The sequence below is a fragment of the Grus americana genome, chromosome 19 (genome assembly GCF_028858705.1).
Source record: "Grus americana isolate bGruAme1 chromosome 19, bGruAme1.mat, whole genome shotgun sequence".
NCBI classification, from domain to species: domain Eukaryota; kingdom Metazoa; phylum Chordata; class Aves; order Gruiformes; family Gruidae; genus Grus; species Grus americana.
The window spans coordinates 9,080,145-9,103,806 of record NC_072870.1 but is presented as its reverse complement, the minus strand read 5'-3'; the positions used below and the strand labels follow the sequence as shown (position 1 = coordinate 9,103,806).

General features: G+C 43.6%; 1 protein-coding gene and 4 non-coding genes across 11 annotated transcripts in view; all 5 read left to right on the top strand.

The window, feature by feature from the left end:
* The first annotated feature begins 15 nt into the window (after positions 1-15).
* TEX14 (testis expressed 14, intercellular bridge forming factor) overlaps positions 16-23,662 on the top strand; it is a 33,612-nt gene continuing 9,965 nt past the window's right edge. For all 7 annotated transcript variants that reach the window (XR_008579877.1, XR_008579876.1, XR_008579878.1 and 4 more), the window contains exons 1-22: positions 16-47; positions 516-669; positions 6,911-7,025; positions 7,322-7,487; positions 8,208-8,344; positions 9,015-9,096; positions 9,539-9,669; positions 10,500-10,613; positions 11,041-11,164; positions 11,976-12,154; positions 13,330-13,481; positions 14,278-14,468; positions 14,680-14,833; positions 15,179-16,164; positions 16,873-16,976; positions 18,107-18,183; positions 18,741-19,007; positions 19,560-19,660; positions 19,999-20,163; positions 20,765-20,858; positions 21,567-21,657; positions 22,959-23,021. Coding sequence is in view for 2 of the 7 variants with exons in the window: in XM_054847677.1 (XP_054703652.1) it covers positions 534-669; positions 6,911-7,025; positions 7,322-7,487; positions 8,208-8,344; positions 9,015-9,096; positions 9,539-9,669; positions 10,500-10,613; positions 11,041-11,164; positions 11,976-12,154; positions 13,330-13,481; positions 14,278-14,468; positions 14,680-14,833; positions 15,179-16,164; positions 16,873-16,976; positions 18,107-18,183; positions 18,741-19,007; positions 19,560-19,660; positions 19,999-20,163; positions 20,765-20,858; positions 21,567-21,657; positions 22,959-23,021 (3,629 nt within the window). In the remaining 5 variants the exon portion in view is untranslated. The remainder of the gene's footprint in view (positions 48-515; positions 670-6,910; positions 7,026-7,321; positions 7,488-8,207; positions 8,345-9,014; positions 9,097-9,538; positions 9,670-10,499; positions 10,614-11,040; positions 11,165-11,975; positions 12,155-13,329; positions 13,482-14,277; positions 14,469-14,679; positions 14,834-15,178; positions 16,165-16,872; positions 16,977-18,106; positions 18,184-18,740; positions 19,008-19,559; positions 19,661-19,998; positions 20,164-20,764; positions 20,859-21,566; positions 21,658-22,958; positions 23,022-23,662) is intronic.
* Positions 1,533-1,746, top strand: LOC129215317 (small nucleolar RNA U3). Its single transcript, XR_008579957.1, has one exon. It is a non-coding gene; the product is annotated as a small nucleolar RNA U3 (small nucleolar RNA).
* On the top strand, positions 2,932-3,145 carry LOC129215318 (small nucleolar RNA U3). Its single transcript, XR_008579958.1, has one exon. It is a non-coding gene; the product is annotated as a small nucleolar RNA U3 (small nucleolar RNA).
* LOC129215316 (small nucleolar RNA U3) lies at positions 4,831-5,044 on the top strand. The gene has a single exon (XR_008579956.1). It is a non-coding gene; the product is annotated as a small nucleolar RNA U3 (small nucleolar RNA).
* On the top strand, positions 6,230-6,443 carry LOC129215306 (small nucleolar RNA U3). The gene has a single exon (XR_008579947.1). It is a non-coding gene; the product is annotated as a small nucleolar RNA U3 (small nucleolar RNA).

The following is a 23,662-nucleotide window of genomic DNA, read 5'->3' as shown; positions in this document are numbered from 1 at the left end:
TCGGCGATGAGGCGGCTGCGACAGACTGCGACAGGCTGTGACAGGGGGTGTGCGCAGCCTGGGGCTGGAGTGGGGGGGCATTAGTCGTGGGAAGGGGGCAGGAGCAGCCAAAGGGCTGCTGGGCCCGAGCAGCCTGACCCCCGAATGGTGCTGGCTTTGTCCTGCCTTCATCCTGTCAAGAAAGGCCTACGCACCTGGCAGGCCTGAGGGGTGTTTCAGTGATCCCCTGGCTGTCACCTCGCCCTTTCCCTCCTTGGGACTGTGTTCCCCCTTGGCCAGGCCTTGCCCTCTAACAGAGCGTCTCATCGGTGTGTCTCGTGGGCAGGCCTTTCCTCAGGGCACGCTTTTGGCGGAGGGAGGTAGCCAGTGGGACTAGAGGGCTGAGCTGCTGTCACCCGCAACTCAAAATTTCTCTGGAGGAAGCAGCCATGATTCATTGTGTCACCTATTGAGGTTTTTGAAATCTTTGAGCTATGGCATTTTGCAGCTTCGTTAGGTTTCATGCCTTTTTCTAGTTCTGTTGAGGAAAGAAGATGGCTCATGCTCTCCCTCTCCCGATTCCCTGCCCAGTCCAGCTTGGAAGTATAAAAGGTGACTCCCTGGAAGCTCAGCTGCATGACTATGTCAGGCAAGGAAGCTATGTGAAAGTGAAGAAGCTTCTGAAAAAAGGTAAAAGCTAAGTTTAGGCAAGTACTAGCAGAAACATTTTACTTTTTCCTTTATGCTTATATTTGTGGTAAAAAAATAGCATGCTCAGTGTACAGTTCAGTCGTGTGAGTGAAATATATTTACAAAATTAACTACAGTTGGCCTTTTCTTCTAAGTGGCACTAATTGAATCAAAAAATGTTGTATCATAATAAGTAAATCAAGAAGAAAACTAAGCTTTTAATTGAAAGGTGCTCATCAGGAAATGGTTGAGGTATTGTAAAACTAAAAATCTGAAAGGCTACTTTAGGAATATGCTCTTTAAATGGGATTTTAACTGTAATTCCAATTACAAAATGCTTCAGGTATGGTTTAGATACTGGTATTTTAGACACCTAAACATTTAGCTAGATGGGAACAAGGAATTTCGTAAATGAACCCCAGTGTTTGATGCAGTTCTATTTCGGTTTTAAATCAACTCGAACAGCGTGTGCTGTTCCTAGAGGTGTGACAGCTCTATAGCAGAGGCGGCAGGCTGCCCGCGGGCCCTGTGCGCAGAACGACGCGCTGCGCGGCGCCGTGACGGTGCTGGGCTCCGGCGGGTGTCGCTGCGCAGCTCGGGGCGGAGCCTACGTGAGAGCGTCGTGTGTGATTGGGCGTGTGAGGCCGAGGATGCAAATGAGGGGGCGCGTCCCGGTGTGGGGCCCCGCGCGGCCGTCCCGTGGGTCACGGAGCGGGACCGCGGGTCGCGTTTGTTCGGGGGCGGGTGTTGGGCGGTGGCGCGTGGAGGGTGTGGGTGGTTTGTTGGGTGGGTGTGCGTGGGGTGGCCGTGTGCTATAGGGCAGTGCGTGCGTGTGGGGCGTGTGGTTTGTGGAGTTGTTTGTCAAGACTATACTTTCAGGGATCATTTCTGTAGTTGGTCACTAGAGGAGAGTGATCGCACCTGTACGGCGTCACAAGCCACGAGGAGGAGCGAGGTGTTCTCTCCTGAGCGCGAAGCGGGCGGGCGGTGCTGCCTGGGCAGGAGCCGCTCGCCATTGATGACCGTTCCTGGTTCTTCGTGGAAGGGCCGGGAGGGAGAGAGCACGGGCTGAGTGGTTTGTGGCCCTTTTTTTTTTTTCTGCGGTTGCAAAAACAGTTGGAGTGGGGAGCAGCGGGGGCTTGTGGCAGGGCTGGTTGCCCTGAATCAACCTGGCCCAGTGGAACACAGAGGCTGCCCGTGGGTGGATTTTCGATAGCAGTGACGGCGTGCCCATTCCAGGGGGGAAGCAGCTGGACGGGTTTAGGATTTAATGTCCGGAGGGGTGGGGTTGTTCAGTGCAAAGAAATGCTTGGGAAGTTTGTTCGTAGGTGGGTGTGCAAGTTCGGCAATGGATGGTGTTCTCGAGCCATCTGTTAGCGTAGGACAGGGTGAGGTAGTAGGTGCTGTGGGGTTGTTTTGGATGAGCAGTGTTCATCAGAGAGTGACAAAGGGCTGGGGTGAAACTGTTTGGGATTCACTTGTCGTGACACGTTGTGGGAGCGTGTGTCGCTCAGGCTAGACCTGGAGCAGGGTAAACCTTTGATCAGGGTCTGATGGGGTCAGGGAGAAACTGTTTGCTGCTGTGCCCTTTGTGCTGCGCAGTGCCGTGGAAGACGGGACCCGTCGGGTTGGATCCTGGGGCCGCAGGGTGTCTGCTGGGCTTAGGGAGTGGGAGAAGCTGGTGGGTGTTACGTTGACACGATGGCGTGGGTGTCGTCGGTAGTCAGGCTGAATCGAGAGCTGTAAAGGACAGCGCCAGTTAAGGCGGCACCCTGTGGGGTGGTCGTAGTTGGTAGGTGAGAGTGCGCCTGGAAGCGTAGGGCCTCGGTAGCCCCCGGAAGCCGATGCATGCCGTGCAGAGCAGCGGCAGGAGTCGCGCAGCGCTGCCGGGTGTCGGTGCCTGGGCCCGTTGTGCGTTTTGTTTGCGGAGCCCTGGCTCTGCGGCCCGGGACGTGCGTGGGCGGAGGCGGCCTGAGCGCGGTTGCGGCGTCACGGGGAGCGGGGGCGGAGCGTCGCGCGTGATTGGGCGTGTGAGGCCGAGGATGCAAATGAGGGGGCGCGTCCCGGTGTGGGGCCCCGCGCGGCCGTCCCGTGGGTCACGGAGCGGGACCGTGGGTCGCGGGTCGCGTTTGTTCGGGGGCGAGTGTTGGGCGGTGGCGCGTGGAGGGCGTGGGTGGTTTGTTGGGTGGGTGTGCGTGGGGTGGCCGTGTGCTATAGGGCAGTGCGTGCGTGTGGGGCGTGTGGTTTGTGGAGTTGTTTGTCAAGACTATACTTTCAGGGATCATTTTTGTAGTTGGTCACTAGAGGAGAGTGATCGCACCTGTACGGCGTCACAAGCCACGAGGAGGAGCGAGGTGTTCTCTCCTGAGCGCGAAGCGGGCGGGCGGTGCTGCCTGGGCAGGAGCCGCCCGCCATTGATGACCGTTCCCGGTCCTTCGTGGAAGGGCCGGGAGGGAGAGAGCACGGGCTGAGTGGTTTGTGGCCCTTTTTTTTTTTCTGCGGTTGCAAAAACAGTTGGAGTGGGGAGCAGTGGGGGGTTGTGGCAGGGCTGGTTGCCCTGAATCAACCTGGCCCGGTGGAACACAGAGGCTGCCCGTGGGTGGATTTTCGATAGCAGTGACGGTGTGCGTATTCCACAGGCAGGGCAGGGGGGAAGCAGCTGGACGGGTTTAGGATTTAATGTCCGGAGGGGTGGGGTTCAGTGCAAAGAAATGCTTGGAAACTCTGTTGTGTTGGGCAACGTGGCGCAGATGCATCCCCTTTGCAGCAGCAGCAAGAGTTGTGTGGTGCTGCTTGACGCTGGTGCCTGGGCACCTTCTCCTCTGGTGGCGTGGGTGGAAGGAGCACAGACTGAGATGGCTGTCTCTTGTATTGTGTCATGAAAACTTTTCAACTGGCTTGCGTGTCTGAGGAGAGGTTGGCATGCAAGGTATAGAATTATAATAATAATTCTCTATACAGGTGCATGAGGTGTCCCATTCAAACTGGGGCACCCTGGATGTGGTTTTCCACATGGTTCTTGTACCTTTCAGGCATTCAGGTACAAGATGATTTGACCAGTCGCTACTTAACACACACACGCACACTACTGTCTTGCAAAGGAACTCTAATTCTAGGGTGTCACTGTCCATTTACTTCTTTCTGTATGTAGGCATCCACAGAGTCACTCTTGTTGCAGTTACTTATATATGATGCCAAATAATGGGAGGGTTTCACACAAGTGTTGGAGGGGGTAGGGAGCCGGCCTTGTCGTGGTAGTCCAGGGGTATCTTTTATTCCTCCTGGGTAGCTTTTAAGGTTCCGAGAAACAAAGGTCCTCATCCTCAGGGTGGGGGCTGTCCTTGCAATGAGCCGGGGTCCTTTAGTCATGCTCACTCAGCCATGACTATGCTGTATGCCATCATATATCTTAAAAAAGTTCATATGATTTCATACTACAAAGCCTAATTGGTACACTACTTAGGAAATGAGATTTTTCCTAACAATTGTCAAGAGGAGGTTTGTCATAACCTCTGGGTGACTTTGAAGAAAGCATAGGCTTTTATATTAGCTGAAACTTGTCTGTGGCTCTGCAGTACCTGGGATCGGGAGTGTCTTCGGACTCCAGAAATTAGCATTTGAAAGATGATGTTCCTCGTCAGTAGCTGACAGAGCTGCAGCCACCCCAGCCCTGGATGTGATGCGATGTGCTGTGCTACCACCAGGGTCCGATGTCTGCTCCCGGAAAGGAGCGAGTTGTTGGCATCGCAGTTAGCCAGCCCAGGCTGGGGTGGGTGTACTGTACCCCGGCGCTGGGCGCTTTGTTTGCGGAGCCCTGGCTCTTGTGGACCGGGACGTGCGTGGGCGGAGGCGGCCTGAGCGCGGTTGTGGCGTCACGGGGAGCGGGGGCGGAGCGTAGCGCCTGCCTGCGTGAGAGCGTCGCGTGTGATTGGGCGTGTGAGGCCGAGGATGCAAATGAGGGGGCGCGTCCCGGTGTGGGGCCCCGCGCGGCCGTCCCGTGGGTCACGGAGCGGGACCGCGGGTCGCGTTTGTTCGGGGGCGGGTGTTGGGCGGTGGCGCGTGGAGGGCGTGGGTGGTTTGTTGGGTGGCCGTGTGCGGGGTGGCCGTGTGCTATAGGGCAGTGCGTGCGTGTGGGGCGTGTGGTTTGTGGAGTTGTTTGTCAAGACTATACTTTCAGGGATCATTTCTGTAGTTGGTCACTAGAGGAGAGTGATCGCACCTGTACGGCGTCACAAGCCACGAGGAGGAGCGAGGTGTTCTCTCCTGAGCGCGAAGCGGGCGGGCGGTGCTGCCTGGGCAGGAGCCGCTCGCCATTGATGACCGTTCCTGGTTCTTCGTGGAAGGGCCGGGAGGGAGAGAGCACGGGCTGAGTGGTTTGTGGCCCTTTTTTTTTTTTCTGCGGTTGCAAAAACAGTTGGAGTGGGGAGCAGTGGGGGGTTGTGGCAGGGCTGGTTGCCCTGAATCAACCTGGCCCAGTGGAACACAGAGGCTGCCCGTGGGTGGATTTTCGATAGCAGTGACGGCGTGCCCATTCCAGGGGGGAAGCAGCTGGACGGGTTTAGGATTTAATGTCCGGAGGGGTGGGGTTGTTCAGTGCAAAGAAATGCTTGGGAAGTTTGTTCGTAGGTGGGTGTGCAAGTTCGGCAATGGATGGTGTTCTCGAGCCATCTGTTAGCGTAGGACAGGGTGAGGTAGTAGGTGCTGTGGGGTTGTTTTGGATGAGCAGTGTTCATCAGAGAGTGACAAAGGGCTGGGGTGAAACTGTTTGGGATTCACTTGTCGTGACACGTTGTGGGAGCGTGTGTCGCTCAGGCTAGACCTGGAGCAGGGTAAACCTTTGATCAGGGTCTGATGGGGTCAGGGAGAAACTGTTTGCTGCTGTGCCCTTTGTGCTGCGCAGTGCCGTGGAAGACGGGACCCGTCGGGTTGGATCCTGGGGCCGCAGGGTGTCTGCTGGGCTTAGGGAGTGGGAGAAGCTGGTGGGTGTTACGTTGACACGATGGCGTGGGTGTCGTCGGTAGTCAGGCTGAATCGAGAGCTGTAAAGGACAGCGCCAGTTAAGGCGGCACCCTGTGGGGTGGTCGTAGTTGGTAGGTGAGAGTGCGCCTGGAAGCGTAGGGCCTCGGTAGCCCCCGGAAGCCGATGCATGCCGTGCAGAGCAGCGGCAGGAGTCGCGCAGCGCTGCCGGGTGTCGGTGCCTGGGCCCGTTGTGCGTTTTGTTTGCGGAGCCCTGGCTCTGCGGCCCGGGACGTGCGTGGGCGGAGGCGGCCTGAGCGCGGTTGCGGCGTCACGGGGAGCGGGGGCGGAGCGTCGCGCGTGATTGGGCGTGTGAGGCCGAGGATGCAAATGAGGGGGCGCGTCCCGGTGTGGGGCCCCGCGCGGCCGTCCCGTGGGTCACGGAGCGGGACCGTGGGTCGCGGGTCGCGTTTGTTCGGGGGCGAGTGTTGGGCGGTGGCGCGTGGAGGGCGTGGGTGGTTTGTTGGGTGGGTGTGCGTGGGGTGGCCGTGTGCTATAGGGCAGTGCGTGCGTGTGGGGCGTGTGGTTTGTGGGGTTGTTTGTCAAGACTATACTTTCAGGGATCATTTCTGTAGTTGGTCACTAGAGGAGAGTGATCGCACCTGTACGGCGTCACAAGCCACGAGGAGGAGCGAGGTGTTTTCTCCTGAGCGCGAAGCGGGCGGGCGGTGCTGCCTGGGCAGGAGCCGCTCGCCATTGATGACCGTTCCCGGTCCTTCGTGGAAGGGCCGGGAGGGAGAGAGCACGGGCTGAGTGGTTTGTGGCCTCTTTTTTTTTTTTTCTGCGGTTCCAAAAACAGAATGGTTTTGCTGTTACTGCCTGAACTCACCACGGAGTTTTGGCTTCACGCCTGTGTCCCCCTAAGCCACCTTTTTTATGTGGTATATTTTTTTGAATAAAATATTATTTTAACTCTTACTTCAGAGGAATTTATTTCATTAATGTATTCCTCCGGTGTTATTTCTCCTTATCCAGGTTAATGCTTTGCCTCTGACAGTTACACGTTCTTTTTTTGAAAATGTTGTGTACAAGCAGTGCATAGTATGTACAGAAAGTTACAAGGAAGGTCGTTTGCTCTTATTTCAATTTCTGTCACTATCATTGTGGTACTATTTCCAGTATCTCAGAGGGAATATTGCAGTCAGTTTCAGTGATAATGAACTGTTGCTTTTTATTCGGACTGGAGAACAAGTACTTTGCCTCGTAATCTTTTGTTTTCTTGTAGGTATCTTTGTTGATGCTGTGAATTCCATGGGCCAAACTTCTCTCTTCACTGCTGCTTTGCTAGGTCTCGGTAAAATAGTGGATGTGCTGTTGGATTATGGCTCAGATGCTAATCAGTTAAGTATAAAAATAATAATTCTTTTTTCTTATATTGAAATTAATGTTTAATCTTTAGTGGTTTTAGTCTATGTAATACACAGTCTTCACTGTACATAAATGAAGCAGTTCTTAAGATGCATGTTGCTATTTTAGCTGAAGATCCTTAGAGGTAAGCAGGTACATAATTTTCCTTATTTCATGGTGTATCTTGTTGTTTGGAGGTACATAAAGTTACGCTGCTTTTTTCCCAGAAGCACAGCTGGCTGAGTGTAGTATGGGTAGGTCGAAACATTTCTGCTTTAATGTTCCTCAGTCGCTGTTATGATGGAAGCACCCCAGTCCACGCAGCTGCGTTCTCAGGAAATCAGTGGATTCTTAGCAAGTTATTGGATGAAGGAGGTGATCTGAGAGTACATGATAAAGATGGAAAAAATCCACAGTACTGGGCTATGTCAGCTGGGAAAGAAAGCAGTGCTCAGGTATGTGTGTGTGAATATGTGCTAGGTACATGCTCACCTCTTCATCTTGCAGTGAAAAAACTCCAGCGTTCCAGGGAGAAGTTCTTGGCTTTTACATGTTAGATAATTATTTAACATTAATTTTCAATGTCAGTAATGGTATTTTGAAGTCCTCATGATTCAGATTATTTAACTAAGGCATGTCTGTTACTTGTTAGGACACTTACGTGTAAGTGTGCAGTGAGGAGAATGACAGGGCCTTATTTTCTATCCCTGATGTATGTAGTTTATTTGCATGTATGTGCAATTCAGGAGTAAACCTGAAGTAGTTTTCAAGTGCATCTCAGTCAGAGCATGAACAGTGTCAGCAAATGTGTCGTTTCTGCTAGCATGGCAGCAAAATGGTAGCTTATTCATGACTGCAAGATTGATTTGAAACTCATAATATTCCTCTTTCCTGTTATTACAATGCTCCTCTTAAAAAGAAACCTGATCCTACATTTTTCAGTGGGTGAATCTCTTGAAAGTTAGTCATCTAGTGTTTGGAGTAAGCTTTCTCTTACATTTTCATGTAATTGTTTTTCTTCAAATTTTTCTGTGTATCCATTTCCTGAAATGCCTATTTAAATATTGCAAGTAACTAGTTATTTTTTCAGTAGTCATGATCTATTAATTTAAAATGGTTAATCTTACATTTCTGAAGTAATTTGTTGTTGTTTTTCCCTTTCCCCTCCTCTCCAGATGCTGGAGTTTATACAGCGTTGTACGTTCCACATGCAGGCTGCCATTCAAAATTTTCCCTCTGATCTACTCAAGAAGGTTGGTTCATCAAAAGCGCTGGTCTGCAGCCTGTCTAGGTTTGGCGGCCTTGTTCAAGGGTAAGAATGTATTCTCCAGTACTGAGGAGTTGAGCTACAAGGACTTCTGTATTCTGTTATCTTAAAATTAACATGTTCTTGTTTCTTTTTGACAATATCAGATTTAAAACCAATGTGTGTTAGGCATGATGATATTTTTTAATTCTGTTGTGAGAGTTCCAAACAGAATTTTGATAGTTGTAAATATCTGTATATCAAGAGATACTCTTGAAATCAGCAATATGAAATACTGGATTTTAATAGTATTAAAATGGCGGTAACATGAAGTAGCTTGTTTCTTGACCTTTTAAGGTCACTGTAAATCTTTGGGGGGTGTGTTTCCAATGATTTCAAGAGCTTTTGTCTCAGATATGTGTTAGGAAAAACACATGCTTCTGAACAAAAAGTGATGCAGGATGCCTGTAAATATATGGGTTTTTTTTAAATTGGTTATCTTGCTTTAAATAAATACACTGTCATGACAGTGTATCTAAATAGTTTTAAAGAGTTGCACAATAATTTGGAATTTCAGCATCCGCATTACACTTTTTGTGTGGGACCAGTCTAATGCAACATTTGAAATACATGGCTGTTGCAGAATTTCTGCATTTCTGTCTCTCTCCTTTTTTTGTATTTTACTCAAAGCCTTGGCGTATTAATTACTCTTACTGTTTATGTTTTTGATACTTAGAAATGTTGACAGTCCCCTGAGTAGATTTCTAAAAGGTGGAGCTAATGCAGCCAAGAACATTTACAGCTTTGGTTTTGGGAAGGTAAGATGCTATGGATAATGGTTTTCTAATGATATTAGTACAGTTTTTCAGAGTCACGTATTCTTCACAGTAATTAGCCCACCTGTGTTATTTTTAGTGTGTTCTTACTTCTACTGAAATGGTGGAAAAAACCTGTGGAGAGCACAAATATTCAGGCCTTTACTCATTAGTAGACCCTATCAGAGGAAGCTCTTTTGGAACAGGCAATAGAAACTCTCCTGTTAGTCACCTGTGGGAGTTCTTAGTGACTGTTCCTGCTTTCCCTATTTCAGCTTCACTAGAAAGTTAAGTTTTTGGCAGAGATATCTTAACGTTTCATTTTTACGCTTTGATGCTCCCATCGAAGTGATTGCACTCAAGTTTTTAGTGAGCTTGCGGCAGATGTGATGGATCTTGGGAATGGTTGCGTATTCCTTTTGGTTATGCCCTGGTGTTGTGTCAGTTTTATCTTGCAGGCAGTGGGCATCTCGGGTACTTGGCGTCTCTCCCTATTATTGGGGAAAAAGAGGTGGTTCAGGCAGATGACGAACCGACGTTTTCTTACCATGTTGGACCATACATGATCATGACAAAGTGAGTGGAATCCAGGGGATTTTAGCCTCTCTTAGTGTGTATCAGTTACTATTAAGTTGTTGTACCAAATACTTTGGAGAGTTTTCCTTGTCTGTTCTATATTCATCCACTGCTTTCTGCTTGCAACTTGTTTTCTGCAGTCCACTGATTAATATCTTCTTTAGACCCTCTTGATATCTGTAGGTTGCTCTTGTCCTTTCCAGCAATGTTAACCCAGTTATGGTTGTTCATTGATAGTAATGTTTCAGTACTAATTCCTTTTGTGCTGGGGTTGCACAGATTGCGTTGTTCAGTGTTTAGTCCTTTTATTGTTGGGTCAGACCTCAGACGTCTGTGTAGGTACGTCGGCAGCCCGCTCGCTCAAACCTATGGTGAAATGAAGGTAGCAGTCTGAGCCTTGTTTTTTGTTTTTTGGTTGTTTTTTTTTTTTTTTTATCTTTTGTATTGTGTAGCACGTAGTTGTGCCTCAGAGGCATCCAGAGAATTGACAAATTAGTGATCTTCCCAAAGCTCTGGCTTGTATCACAGTGGGCTGATGGCCTCTAGTGAAAGGAGTTCTAGAGTGTCCTTGTTCTTTACTTTGGATCATGGAAGGGTAGCGTCTTTTGACAGCAAACCTGTCCTGCTACATCCAGTCTTTAACAGCACGAAAATTTATTGTCAATTTGAAAGAGTATATGCTATAGCCAGGATCATCAAAGTAATGTTACTAACAGTAGGAGACAGCACCAGAGCATTTCAGAATTACAAAGTTATTTGTAAGTAATCCTGTAACTGGAAAAAATACTGCAGAAAGCAGCTTGCAGAAATTCCTCCTCTTCTCCTTGTAGCTTAATGTGGGGAGGCAGCAGAGTTACAGTGAAGGAACTCAGCTTTGAGCCCCATCAGAACTGTTGTAAACTACGCTTAGCTGATCTTCTCATCGCAGAGCAAGAACATAGTAGGTAAGAAGGAATGTGGTTTGGGTATCTCCAGTGATGTGAGGAAATGTGATTAACCTCAGGAGCCCTGTCAGGCTGTGGTTGTGCTTTCTCTCCAAATGAGAATTACAGGTCAGTCTCTTCTCCTGGCTCTTCCCACCCCCTTTGCTCCCCAGTGGATAATACAGGAGAAGATGATACTCTCTTCTCATCCATCTGGGTGCTTCATTGCACACTTTCTGGATGGCTTATTTATAGATTCTCCTGTATGCAACAGTAAAACTGTTTCCTAAATGTGTCCTAATCTATGGTTCTTTTAAAATTTTGGGTATTTTAATGATAAATTAGAAGCATTTGTATTGTATTGGTAAAAAGGCCTAGAAGGCCAGGACTCTTTCTCTTTTAATCTCAGATTTGCCTTACAATTTTTTTTTTCCCTCTCCCTTTGCAGCAAGCTCCGTCATCCTCATTTGCTACAGTTGATGTCTGTTTGTCTGTCTAGTGACTTGGAGAAAACCCGCTTAGTATATGAAAGGGTTAACTTTGGTTCTCTGTACAGCATCCTTCATGAAAGGGTAATTGGAATACTTGTTTTTTAAGTAGTAATTAATTGAAAGGAAGAAGTTTAGTATCTACCTCTACCATCTTTACTCAAAGCACAAGAAGACAAGATCATCGGTCTGTGTATCTGGGTTTCTGTTTCATTGCACAGTATCAGATACTCTGTGTGAGCTGGTGAAGTTTGTGACTGGCAAATACTTCAGTTACTATTTAGGTGCAATTGCATTGATGTTCTTGGTTTTTGTCAGTCTTTAAATGGCTGCTGTTAAATTCAGTTGAACTTTCAGTCCTCTGCATGTGGTTGTATACTGCAAATATGGCGAGACCAGCTTTTGCCCTTGAGTATTTGCACGTAGTACATTGCAAACTGCCTGTATAGAAAAGTAAGGCTTGAACTCTGTTCTGGTTCTTTTTTTTATTTATTTTTTTTTAAATCAACTGATCTGTATTTTATTTTTGTCATTTAATGTTTTTTTCCTTTTTTGCAGTTAAGTGAGTTGTTATTTTATTTTTTTAATTGTTAATGCAGACATCTAAGTTACTGGAGAAATTGAAGTCAAAAGCAAGACGTTCTAAGAGTTGATTCTGCTTCAGAGTGAATTTTGGCATAGTCAATATCTTTTTTTTCTTTAATTACTGTTTAAGGTATTATTAGTTGGTTTGGTATTGAGAATGAGCATTATTTAGCAAGTGCAATTTGTTTGACTTTTACTACAGTGTGTTTCATGTTTGCTTTCTTTGCCGCCTTCTGTACAATAATAGTTTTTCACTACATCAAGCTTTGAAGACCTACAATGCAAACTTGGTACTTCTGTTTTTTTTCAGCGTACAGAATTCCCAGTACTGCACATGGAGACAATTTTGCATGTGCTACTTCAAATTAATGACGCTTTGCGTTTTCTACACTCCCGTGGATTTATCCACCGTTCGATTACCTCCTATGCTATTCAAATTGTTTCTTCTGGTGAGGCAAAGCTGTGCAACTTGGAATACATGATAGAGAGGTAAAGAACTTCCTCACTGTTTCTGTGAAAAGGACAAACGCAAAGTCAAATTTAGTGCTAAATTCTACTGAAGTGCCCCTCTTGATGACTGGGGTCTCCTGCCTGAGTCAGGCAACAGAGTTACAGGAGTAAAGAACTCCAAGTTATTACTGCTCAGGTACGTTAACTTTGCCACAGGCAGTACAGCAAGTTTCAGGTGGGCTTAGTTTCAGTGTTATAAGTATCTGAAAATAGAAACTAGTAAGAGAAGCAGCTCTTTACTGGAGTATAAAAATACCATTGTAAAGAAATAGAACCTAATCTTACAGAACAGAGATGAAATTCTTCTTTGAGCCGCTAATTCTGCTGCTGAGCTGGAAATAATTTGAGTCTCCTCTTGTTACACTGAACTTGTACGTATGAAGGCTTACCTAAAATGGCTGAAGATTCCACACCTCGTTGAACTGGTAGTAATTAAGTGCCACCAGTGACAAAAAGAGTGTTTCTTTTATGAGGGAAACCATTCATTTCATCTGAGTAAATTATTACGTACATACATCTTTTACTTCTTTCCTGTAGTGCAGTCTGATTAGAAAGGAAGTGAATGGCTGGTTAGACTGTAAAGAGAGTAAAATTGATAATAAACAAAAATTTGCTGATGGAAATGTCCTGAAAGAAGCAAAGATACTTCCTAACCTCCTTGCAAACTCAATTTGTTAATAAATCTTGGCTATTTCTTAGAGGTACGGATACAGCTTACCGTGAAATAAATAACAAAAAAACCCCTATAGTTAAATGTGAGGAGGAAGTTATCTTCTAGATATATGCATACATTGCAGAATAAATGTTGACAGGCACCTTGTGTATTTTGTGCGTGGTCAGAGAAGGCTGGCCAGAACTGAAGAGTTGTTTGTAAAATTCCTATAGGGAAATTTTCAACTTTCTCTGATTTCTTTTTGAGTGTAAACTTGTTAAAGGAGATGTTACTTTCACCAGAAAGTCTTTGATGTAATGTGACAAAATACATTTATTGGTGTGAAAATATTACACGTGTTTATTTGCAAGTCTACTGGACTTTTTAGGTAATTAAACTAAAAGCAGATATACCAAACTCAGGTGCGTAATTCCAAAAGATATACTTTCTGGTTGAGTATGCTGTATGTTCCAATTTACAACCTTTTTTTCCCTTTATACAGCAAAGATGGTGGAGAACACAGTGATCTGACACGTATTCCTGTCCCAGTCCAGCTGTACAAATGGTGCTCTCCTGAAGTAATCCTTGAAAAAGTTGTCACAGTGAAATCAGATATTTATAGCTTCTGTACAGTAATGCAGGAGGCCTTGACAGGTATATCTATAGGTTTTTAGGCTTTTGTCACTAGAGTAGCCTGCTGAATGTTTTCAACACAGACTGTTAGCCCCCAAACGTCTGTTCAACTCTCCTGTGTGACTGGAGAAAACCCTCCTGTGATGGCTCATACAGAGGACACTTGGAAAAGGAACCCTTCAGGCAAAACCCCCAAATGTTAATGACAATAGCAAAGACTATTGGAAACTTTGGTAAAATGTAATCAGGAAATTTAAAATTGCGTAACTAAGGGATGACATTAATGGTTGGTATTGGTGAGATACAATTTTGTGTACAGTGTTTTTCTGCTGTTTATCTTCCTTCTTCATACGAGGACAGTAAAACATTCGGTTAACTCTTTGCAATGTCAAAACAAGCCTGTGCAGCTTTCATCTTTTTGATCACTAAGATACATTACGTTATCTGTAATAACAACATAACTGACAGATAATGTATTGTTATTATGTATTGACTTTGACTATTTTGACAGTGAAATGGGATAAACAATTACCCTAAAACCTAAACCCTCTATTAGCTACGTGGTAATGAAGAATCCAGATTGTGGTTTACAGTGAAACTGTCCTCTAGAGATTGCTGTTGGCTCCCTTTAAAGCATCCACTGTTGAAATAAGACAGGGAGGAGATGCCAGACTGGCATTTGTTTCGTGGCAGTAGTTGTAAGTTTGGAAATGTGCAGATAATAATGCTTCAGTATCTCTGATTCTTTTCTTTTTTTTTTTCTTTATTTTCACCAACATTGATACACAGCTTGTGACATAAAGTCTGTGTCTTGCAGAGACCCCTCCCTGGAAAGGTGTTGAAGACTCGGTTATTAAACAGCTCTTAATTTCAGGAAAATCATTAGAAGCAGATGTCAGACTTCCTATGCCCTATTACAGTATCGTGAAGTCAGGGCTAGAACCTAAACAGAAGAACCGCTCCATGAAACTTCAGGATATTCAGTATATACTGAAAAATGACTTAAAGGTGACTTCCAGGATTGTAGCCTTTCATGTATTTAAACAGGCCAAGTTTTGTGTCCATTTAGATTCAAGTTGTTCTGCTTAAATCTAGGTGGGAGGCAATCTAAACATTGAGTGTCCTTTTCTAATCATGGAGGCAAAGTACCTTAAAAGAGAAGGTAGAGACATTGAACTGTCAAATATAGTTGTCTTTCATTCTGTTTTTTGTATTACAGGACTTAACTAAGTCTCAAACTGGTCATGCTGATGAAATGTCAAAAGCAACAAGACGCGCTGTTTTTGCCGATGTGAACAACATCTGTTTGGCATCAGCTTTTAGCTACCAGAAGAGAACACAGGAATTGCAGGGAAAAGAGATAACCGAGGCTGGTGAGTTTCTTCTAGCAAGATCTCACATGTCCTTCACTTCGCATGTTCCTCAATCCACAAAGTTCTAATACAATTATTTAAAATGTGAGCATTTACAGAGTTTATGACATAGTTTGAAAATAGAAAGCAGTTAGCTTTGGATTCTAGCTACTACCCTAATTGTTAATGTAAACTCAAGACTCTAAGCCTGGTTAATATTTGAAGTTCAGGCTCACTGTTTTCAGCAGAGGTGTTAAACGCTGCTCATGTAAACTCTAAAAGCCGTTAACTCCTACTAAACGTACGAAAGCAGTGTGTTCGGACATCTGGAGAAATGGTGTTAACACTTAAAATCAAATTTTTCAGACCTCTCCGCTGCCCCAAGATACTCTAATTTTTCTGAGGAGAATTGTGCTTTAGTGGACCAAGAGGCATCAACGAGTCTACAGCCAGTTGGGCAGGACAAAAATCATGATGTAACTTCTGAACTCCAGATGACCGTCAGTGTCAGTGATGTGGATGACAGCCTCTGTAGCTTTGAAATCAATGAAATCTTTGCCAGTTATCCAGAACTTCACGAAGACTTCCTGGAAGAAGGAGCTAGATTAGATCAAACTCTAAAGGATGAAAAAAGGCAGCAAAAGGAAGGAGATAAGGCTACCCTCAGAGACCTATATGCATCCCTTGGAGTCCACTGTGAGGAAAAGCCAGTTTATGAGGAAGGTGGCTTTTCAGAATCAAGTGTAGCGTATACTACAGAAGAGAAGGAGAGGATAAGTGAGGTCTCTGACCTATGCATGCTGGCACAGGTGAGAGGAGATGCTGGGAGAGGAAGGAGTAGTCTGTCCCAAAACGAGCAGCACATAAGCAAATGTGTCCTTAATTTAAAGATCGTTCAAAGCATGTTACAGCAGGCAGCAGATTCCCTGTGTAGAACAGAGGAGAAGCTGGACAAATTAGAGGCCACTGAAAAACAAAAGAAGCTGCTCCAGGAGATCAGAATGAATCAACTTCCTAAGCAAATTTTTCAAGAAGGACCCTGGAATAGACCTGATGATACTTCCCAGAATACCAATGACCCTTTTTCTGGAGTAAATACTTTTTTATGGAAAGCTATAGGTCCACCATCAAGTGACTATATTCCACCACCGACAACATGTCAGGCACAAGGAGTGTTGGGTGGAGACAGTTTCCAAGCTGTTTCAAAGGCAGCAAAGGAAATGGAGGCAATTCAAAATGAAAAGTGGAAATGCTTTCATGAGATGAGTAAGAGTAAGAATGAAAACAACCATCGTGATCTCAGCTTCAGTGTGGTGAAAAGCCTGGATGATCAAATGAGCCTAGACCATGAGGTAAAGTGTTGAGCAGAGCAACTGTGTTTATCACTTCTGTATTCTTCAGCAGGTAAAGAGACATAATTATGGATGGTGTCCAAGAGGAGGGATGAATCTGTCTTTTAAAATATATGTGCATACCATATGCATTATATATAGGAATGAAAATAGTCAGCTCAGCAGTGCAATAGTACTATTTCTTCTTCCCCCCACCCTTGGCAGAATACTAGTCCAGTGACTCAGGAGGGAATAAAATCCTGTACTAAAGTGGAGGTGGAACTGTCAGGGGAAAAAGGCAAGTGGAGAAATATTTTTGTTTGCATACTTAGTTATGGAGGTCTAAGTTGTCATTAGTAAGGGCTTCTAGATAATTTTCATTATTAAATATAAGTAATTGACATGTATAGCATAAAGAGAGGAAAAACTTATGTATGTATCTGCTGTGGGCATAATCTTGAGTAATTTAGGTCCACTCATTCCTCTGGGAACTATGTGTTGTTATCCTCTGCCTGTGTATATATGAAACCTGCTGTAAATCCAGGGCAGAGTTTTTACTAGGCTAAGGCCTGGAGTTGTCATCCTTTCTCATGAGCAGTGCTACTAAAATAAAACCTAGGGAATAAAGTTTGCATGGTCCAGTTCTTAGTATATCTCATAGACAGCTTGACTAGTAATTACCAGAATGCCCGATGTGAGCTGAGTCATGGCTTGTTGGACTCATTTCAGCATTTACTCCCACGTGTATCTGTAAGACGCAAAAAAAAGTTCAACTTGCAGTGTCAGAGAGGAGGTGATTCACATTCTGCAGCAAGTGGAAGTGAAGAGAGGTGGTGAGTTTTGATGGTATTCACAAAAGAGTTTATCCTACCAGATTTATCTTGATACAGCCACTGTCAAAAGCAGACACATCCAGGATCAAGGATGGCATTAAATATTTTTCCAGTAAGCCAAAAGCCATCTGTCCAATTAGGACCCTACTGTGAGTCATTGTCAGCTGCAGAGCTGACAGGGCAGTTACGTTTAAAGAGTGGTGTTCAGACAGATTCGAGGTCAGTGGTCCAAAACTGTAGCGGTGCCTGAGGAAAGCAATCTAAGAAGTTACTAGTAACGGTGGTTCTCCTCTCTCTGCACAGCCTTGTTCAGTTCTCAGTAGAAATACTTTGTGTTTCACAGGTGTAGGACTAGGACCTATGTTAGGGGCTGTGGGAGTAGAACAGTCTTGCTAAACCCAGTGACAACAGAGCGTACGTTACTTTTTTGTTTGCTCTGCTTTTTAATGTCCCTTTATGTTTCTAAGTATGGGTGGAAAGTACATGTTAAAATTACCTGGCAAAATTTGTGCAAATTAATGTATCTTACTAGTTGGAAATATGGGGACAGGCACCTCCTTCAACATTTGGGTCAAATCAATCAGGAAAACGGTTGCAGTTTTTGAGTTGCTTCATGACCCAGTTGGATCAGTAAGACCCATTGGTAGAGGACATACTTGGTTAGACCATAAATATGCCAGATGCTGACTCATGGTTAGGTGGTCAAGTGAATGAACTCTGGATTCGAATTGGGTTGGTGGTAGGATTTTGTTATCCAAGTCTGAAGTTCTGAGTATCTTCAGTTGTCCACTGATCACCTTACTGACCCGAACAAAACACATCTACATAGCATTCACTGTCTGTTAGTGTTTATATAGATACATCATCTGAAGGCAGTTGACAGCTTTTGAAATACAGATTTTAATGTACAGCTTGTCTGATTAATCCATAATAGACCTAAATAACTGTCTGTGCTTTCTAAGCTTCTGACGACTCAATCTGTTACTTCTGTTGGGTTCTTAGAGCATGTGTGCTCTGAGCCTTTTAATTAGCATTAAAACAACTTCTTGTCTTTTATTGACTGGGGAATGCTTAACGCATCCACTTGTGCATTAACAGAGTTTGATGCATCTCATAGCGATTTCTTATAGGTGCTATCCGAAATCAAGATCTGAAATTTACAATACAAAAATAAGTGAGGAGAGGACGGTGCAGTCAGAATGGAGGAGTAAGTAAATCGGTGTTAACTTGGCATTTATGTTAGCAAGTCTTACTGCAGTGCATTAAAACTTAACACGTTTTGTTACTTAAGAAAGGTCTGTGTGCCTTAATTGCCAAAGCTCTGTTAGGCTGTTCTTGGATGAAATCCATATGAGTAGGATCCTGTGTCTTGCACATTCAGGGCATGAAATAATCAGAACCGCATTAAGATGGTTTGATTATAAAGCTCAAAGAATTTCTACCCTTTTTTTGGAGGATGTAAGGGAGGGACAGCATATGATTTTAGAAGGGGTAGTATAGCAACGACCAGTGGATGGCAGTACAGGCATGAATAATAGAGAATGCAAACTAAGAAAAATTGTTCATGTAAAGACTTGTCCAAATCAATTTAAGCAGGTTTTAAGCTTTCCTTAAAACAGAAGGAAGTGTTTAACACTCTTCACAATAAAGGAGTTTACAGGCTATAACTTAAGCATTTTCAAGTCTGTAGACACAATGGAACACAGGGAATGCTTTGAAGGTCCAGATTCTGTTGGGTGAACTGGTAATTTTGTTCTTGTGTAGCTGAAGTAACACAAATGGCCAGAAGAGTGGCCTCAGGACAACTAGAACTCGGCTGTCCATATCCAGCCAGTGAGTGTACATCTGAAAGTGAAGCAGAGAGTATAAAGGAAGCCTTTCAACATGTCACTGTTAGACTCCAAAAAAGTCAAGACCAACAAAGATACAGGTGGCAGACAGGTGATAACGTTGAGCCTTGGGATCTGGGCAGTGAGGATAGATCTGAATCTGAGGAGAGTGATCTGGAGTCTGCATTTGGAAATTCTGGAGGTAAGGCTGAAAAAGAAAAAAATAACTTCCCTTTTTGTGTCTCTATCTCCCTGGAGATTTCAGCTTCTGTGGTTTTGTTACAATAATTGTCAATTTTATCTTCCAGAGTCTTGCTCCCAAAGCAGGTCAATCACTCGGTCATTAGTGGACATAAATAATAGACTGAGTGTTATGTTAATAGGTGCAGGTAATGTCTGCTGAGCTTGGAGACCCTTCATCGTCTTTGATTACCATGTATCAGCATGGGAGACCCAGAGCTTTCAAATCCACGAGTATGCTTTCACACTTTATTTCTTTCCATTGGAGATGGACAGAGATGCTTTTTCTGTAGCAGCATAGTGGACAGTGATTTTGTAATAGTTATGGATAAAGTAACAAGGAAGGGTTCACGTGCCTAGATTAATGAAATAAGCATTTAAATGTCATTATTTGTCCATGTTCCTGACAGGCAATGTAGTCTTACTGTCTGCTCTTGTTGATATTCCATCAGTGTTTCAGATCACTCGCTTCATATTATTTTTTGCCTAATTTTGTTCCATTCTGACATCCTAGGGAGAAGTTGCCAGTCACCATCACAAGATGAACAAGCAGAGTCTGGAATAGCCATTCATAAGAATTCAGTCCTCCTTCAACAAGTCGAGAATCTCTCTAGAGTATGTTTAGTAATCCAAGAAATCTAGCTGCAGCTAGTTATCTGTAAAAGAGTTTAGCCTGGTCTCTCCATGTTGCACACTGAACTACCAAGACAGCTGATCTTTTCAGTTGTGATCAGACTAACAAACACCCCCTCTTTTTTTTTTTTTTTTGTTTGGTTTGGTTTGTTTTATAAACTATCAGGGCAATGTAAGAAGCAGGAGATAGGTTGGAACTCAGAGTGATGAAATGAAATATAATTTCGGTTTGATGCAGTACTGGTTAACATTTTTGACTAAAGTGTATATTCCTTAATAGAGAGTGGAGAAAGCACCTCAGATGATGATATCTTTCACAGGGGCGTTCAAGGGAATTACATTGTTCCCTTAATTCATCTCCTGATGTGTCTGAAGAATTCTTGACTCCTGATTATTTCCTTCCTCCTACTACTCAGGGACGCTCAGAACTAGAGGTAAAAATAACAGAAAAGACAGAAATGAAGTCTGTGTCAAGAACTCTGGACGTAAGTTACACAACATGTGGTTTTATTATGCTTCCATTTGATTCAAAGAAGAGCTGTAGAAAATGGGAGAATGTCAGGTTTTATTTTCTTTTGAAATAATAGCTACAAATGAAGCTTTATCTAAGAGTAAGAAAATTCTAACCCTGTTCCTTTAAAACACACATCCCTGCCTGAAAAAAAAACCAAAACAAAGAAAACCTCAAACAACTAAAACCCCACAAACACCTGGACTCCCAAAACACCAAGGGCATGTTTTAATTTATTTACTAGGAAATTAATAATGTGTGGCTGGGAAAAGTTTTAGGCAGTTGATAATCTCAGCCTTTCCTTCACAGCTCTATCAATTAAAGTACTTGGTAGTCTTAAACCAATCTTCATTCATTTCTTGAAGATTCAAAACTATTGTGTGGACTATTAAATCCAAGCCGTGCTGTTTGCTGATAAACTCTTGCAAAGTTTGTCTCCGTTCTGATTATTGCAAACGTCATCCTGTGAGAGTTGTCATCCTGTGAGAGTTGTCATCCTGTGAGAGTTGTCCTGCCCTTCACAGCTTGCCCGTGAGAAATTGAATTTGTTTTCTTCCCCCCCACCCCCCTTTCAGACCTCAAATGCTGAGGGCAAATTAGAAGACGCTTGTGAAGGATTTTTACAGAAACAGTTACCTGAAGATGCAGGATCAGGTATTCAGGTTTCAGGTAAATGTGCTCTTTCTTTTGAAGGTACTTTTGAGTCAGGGAGACAGAGTCTTGTTGTTCATAACATTTGTGTTAGCAGCAGTCCTATCAGAAGGCTGGAGCTTGATTCTTCAGGGTCAGTTGGTCTGTTATTCTTCATTATTTTAGTGAGAGTTCAGGACACTCAGGATTTTGGAAGATGAGGTTTGGGCATTGCAGTCACTGAAACCTCGTTGAGTTCAGTGATTATGTACTTGCTGTGTTTCAGTTAAAAAAACAAAACTTGTTTGCAACCTTTTTGTTTTACACCCTAAGGCTAAGTTTAATGTTTTTATGCAACTTGCTATGGTGCTGGAAACTGAATTAGAGTTGTATTTACACATTAATATTCTTATTGCTAGGAGGATCTTGAGCTTAAAAATGTTAAGAGCTGACATTGTGTGTGTGCAGAATAATGGAAGGATCATCGCCGTTTCTTCAGTCTGTTGCCTCTCAGCTCAAATTTGTAAATGTTGCCATATTCCCTAGTGTTTCAGTGGTTGACTGTCTGGCAGCTGTGGTGTGTTTATGAAAATGCATCTTTAAAACACATTTGTCTCTTGACAACAGCAAAGGTCACAAGAACTAAAAAAACTTAATAAAGTTGCAATTTTCTGTTCAATGAATTGTGTCACTTTCCTTTGTATTTGCAAAACCCAATAACAGGGAACATTTGTTGTTTGTATTCAGGAGGAAAAATACTATTCTGCAGCACAGCAGCACAGAACTCTGGCAATAGCACACAAGGAGTGAATCAACTTAGCCATATGCCCGTAGCCAGGTAGACTTATTTTCATCATTACTTCAAGCATAAATTAGGTTATGAAGTGTGCTTTCTTTATTAATTCTGCTTATATATCTAATATTTAAATAAGATGCCAGTGGTGTTTTTTAATGATTATCTACATATCGTAGTTCCTTGCCAAGAAAATATTAAAATGACTTTCACAAGTCTTGTGGGGTTTTACAGTGTTCAGTATTTTTTTGTTTGCTTAATGAGGGAGCTAAAAGAGGAAAAATAAGTCATGTACATTTTATAATTCCTTTTACACTGATAAACTACAATCTTAAACAGAGCACAGATAATTCAAATTAAGGCTTCAGTCATCTGTTTTGATTTTGTTGTGCTTTGGTTTTGAAGCTCATGTGGCATGAATATCATGCCTTTTCCCCTCCCGTGGGAAGAATCGGATGCAAGTATGCTTGCTGCATCTTGCCTGCAGATAACATTAGCCCATGCTTGGAGACTAGCAGTCTCATCTGTCAAACATGAGGTGTTTATATCCAGTATTTTTGTAAATTTTATATTCTACTAGTTTGCAGAGATGTCCAGAATCACCACCTCATGCTGGAAGGGGTACTTTCACTTGAAGAGAAACAGTCCTCACCCTGAAGGTCTTTCAGCAGTGGTTTTCAGGCTGCTTAAAAGCCCTTAGCCTCCCTGTAGCTCAGCTTTCTGTGTGTTCCTCCAGAGTTAGCAGCTGCTCACTTTTTCAGAGTGTGGGAGTGAGAACTGCTTTTACTGTCTGTCAGTGTTGCGCTCCTTCCCCTCAACTGGAGGAGTTATCAGTGTCAAAGGTAGGCAGCAAGTGTGTAAATACTTGGCTGTAAGATGAAAGGTAATGGTTTTGGTTGCACCCTTCACTTGGGAATTTGCCAGCAGGACAGAGGGGACTGTTGCTGCCTGACCATCTGACTAATCCCCTTTAAATGCCTCTGACCTTGAATGCGTTGTTAGAGTTTGAGAGAATAGCTTATGATACAGACCAGTCAATGGATGATAATGTAGTGATGTATGTTCAAAGATTTTTATTTAATGTTCAGTTTTATTTTGAAACTGCATATGTTAGTTAGAAGTTTTGTCCTTACCGGGTACAAATCCATAATGTGCTTAAAATGGCATTTTTCTCCTAGAGCTTTCTCCATCTTCTAAGGTTTTAAGCAAAAAGTTTTTATGAACTGCAGTCTAGCTCAGACAGCAGGTAGTCCTTTAAATGTTTTGAGAGAGAGGAGATTAAATACATTTATTTTCATAATTTTCTGGGAGGATCAATGAATGTGACCTTTCTTCCCTCATTATAGTGTTGAAGCAGCACAAGAAGTGATACTGTGGGAGCCACAGGAAGAATCCAAAGAAAAAGATGTGTAAGAGCCACAGACCTTCTTATACTGAAACTTCAGCAAGTTGATCATCGTTGTTGTAAAAGTTTTGTGTTGATGCAAAACAGACCAAAGTAGAGAGAGAAAACTATCTGAAGAATTGAAAGAATATTTTTTTTATAAGTCGGATAATTGGTGTAAAAGGGCTATCACACATAGTTGTCCCTAGTTTGAAATATTTTCATATTTATAAGTAATTAAGTTAATGTGAAGAAGCATACTGAAATTACACTAAAGTGTTACAATTCGTTGTTTCTTCTGTCTGTATTACACAGAAGAAATAAAATTACTTTAAAGAGCAAATCGTAGTATGTAGTTAAATACATTTTATTACAAGAATAGTCTTGAGATTGAGATTCTCAGGAAGAATGTGCAGAATAGGTTTGTGACTTTTAACTAGTTAAGTTAGTTTCTTTTTACAGATAATGGAGATTTGCATAGAAATTACTGATTTGGTAACAGTAGATGTCTGTTCATTTCACGGTCTTCTGAGGACAATATAATCCAGAGTATATCTGCAGAAAATGCTGATTTGCTTCGTATAATCCCAGTCCTGCAGCCACTTCAAAATTTTTGTACTGCCTGTGCAGATCTGTAGCAGTTCTGGTTTATCTGAGTAATTCTTT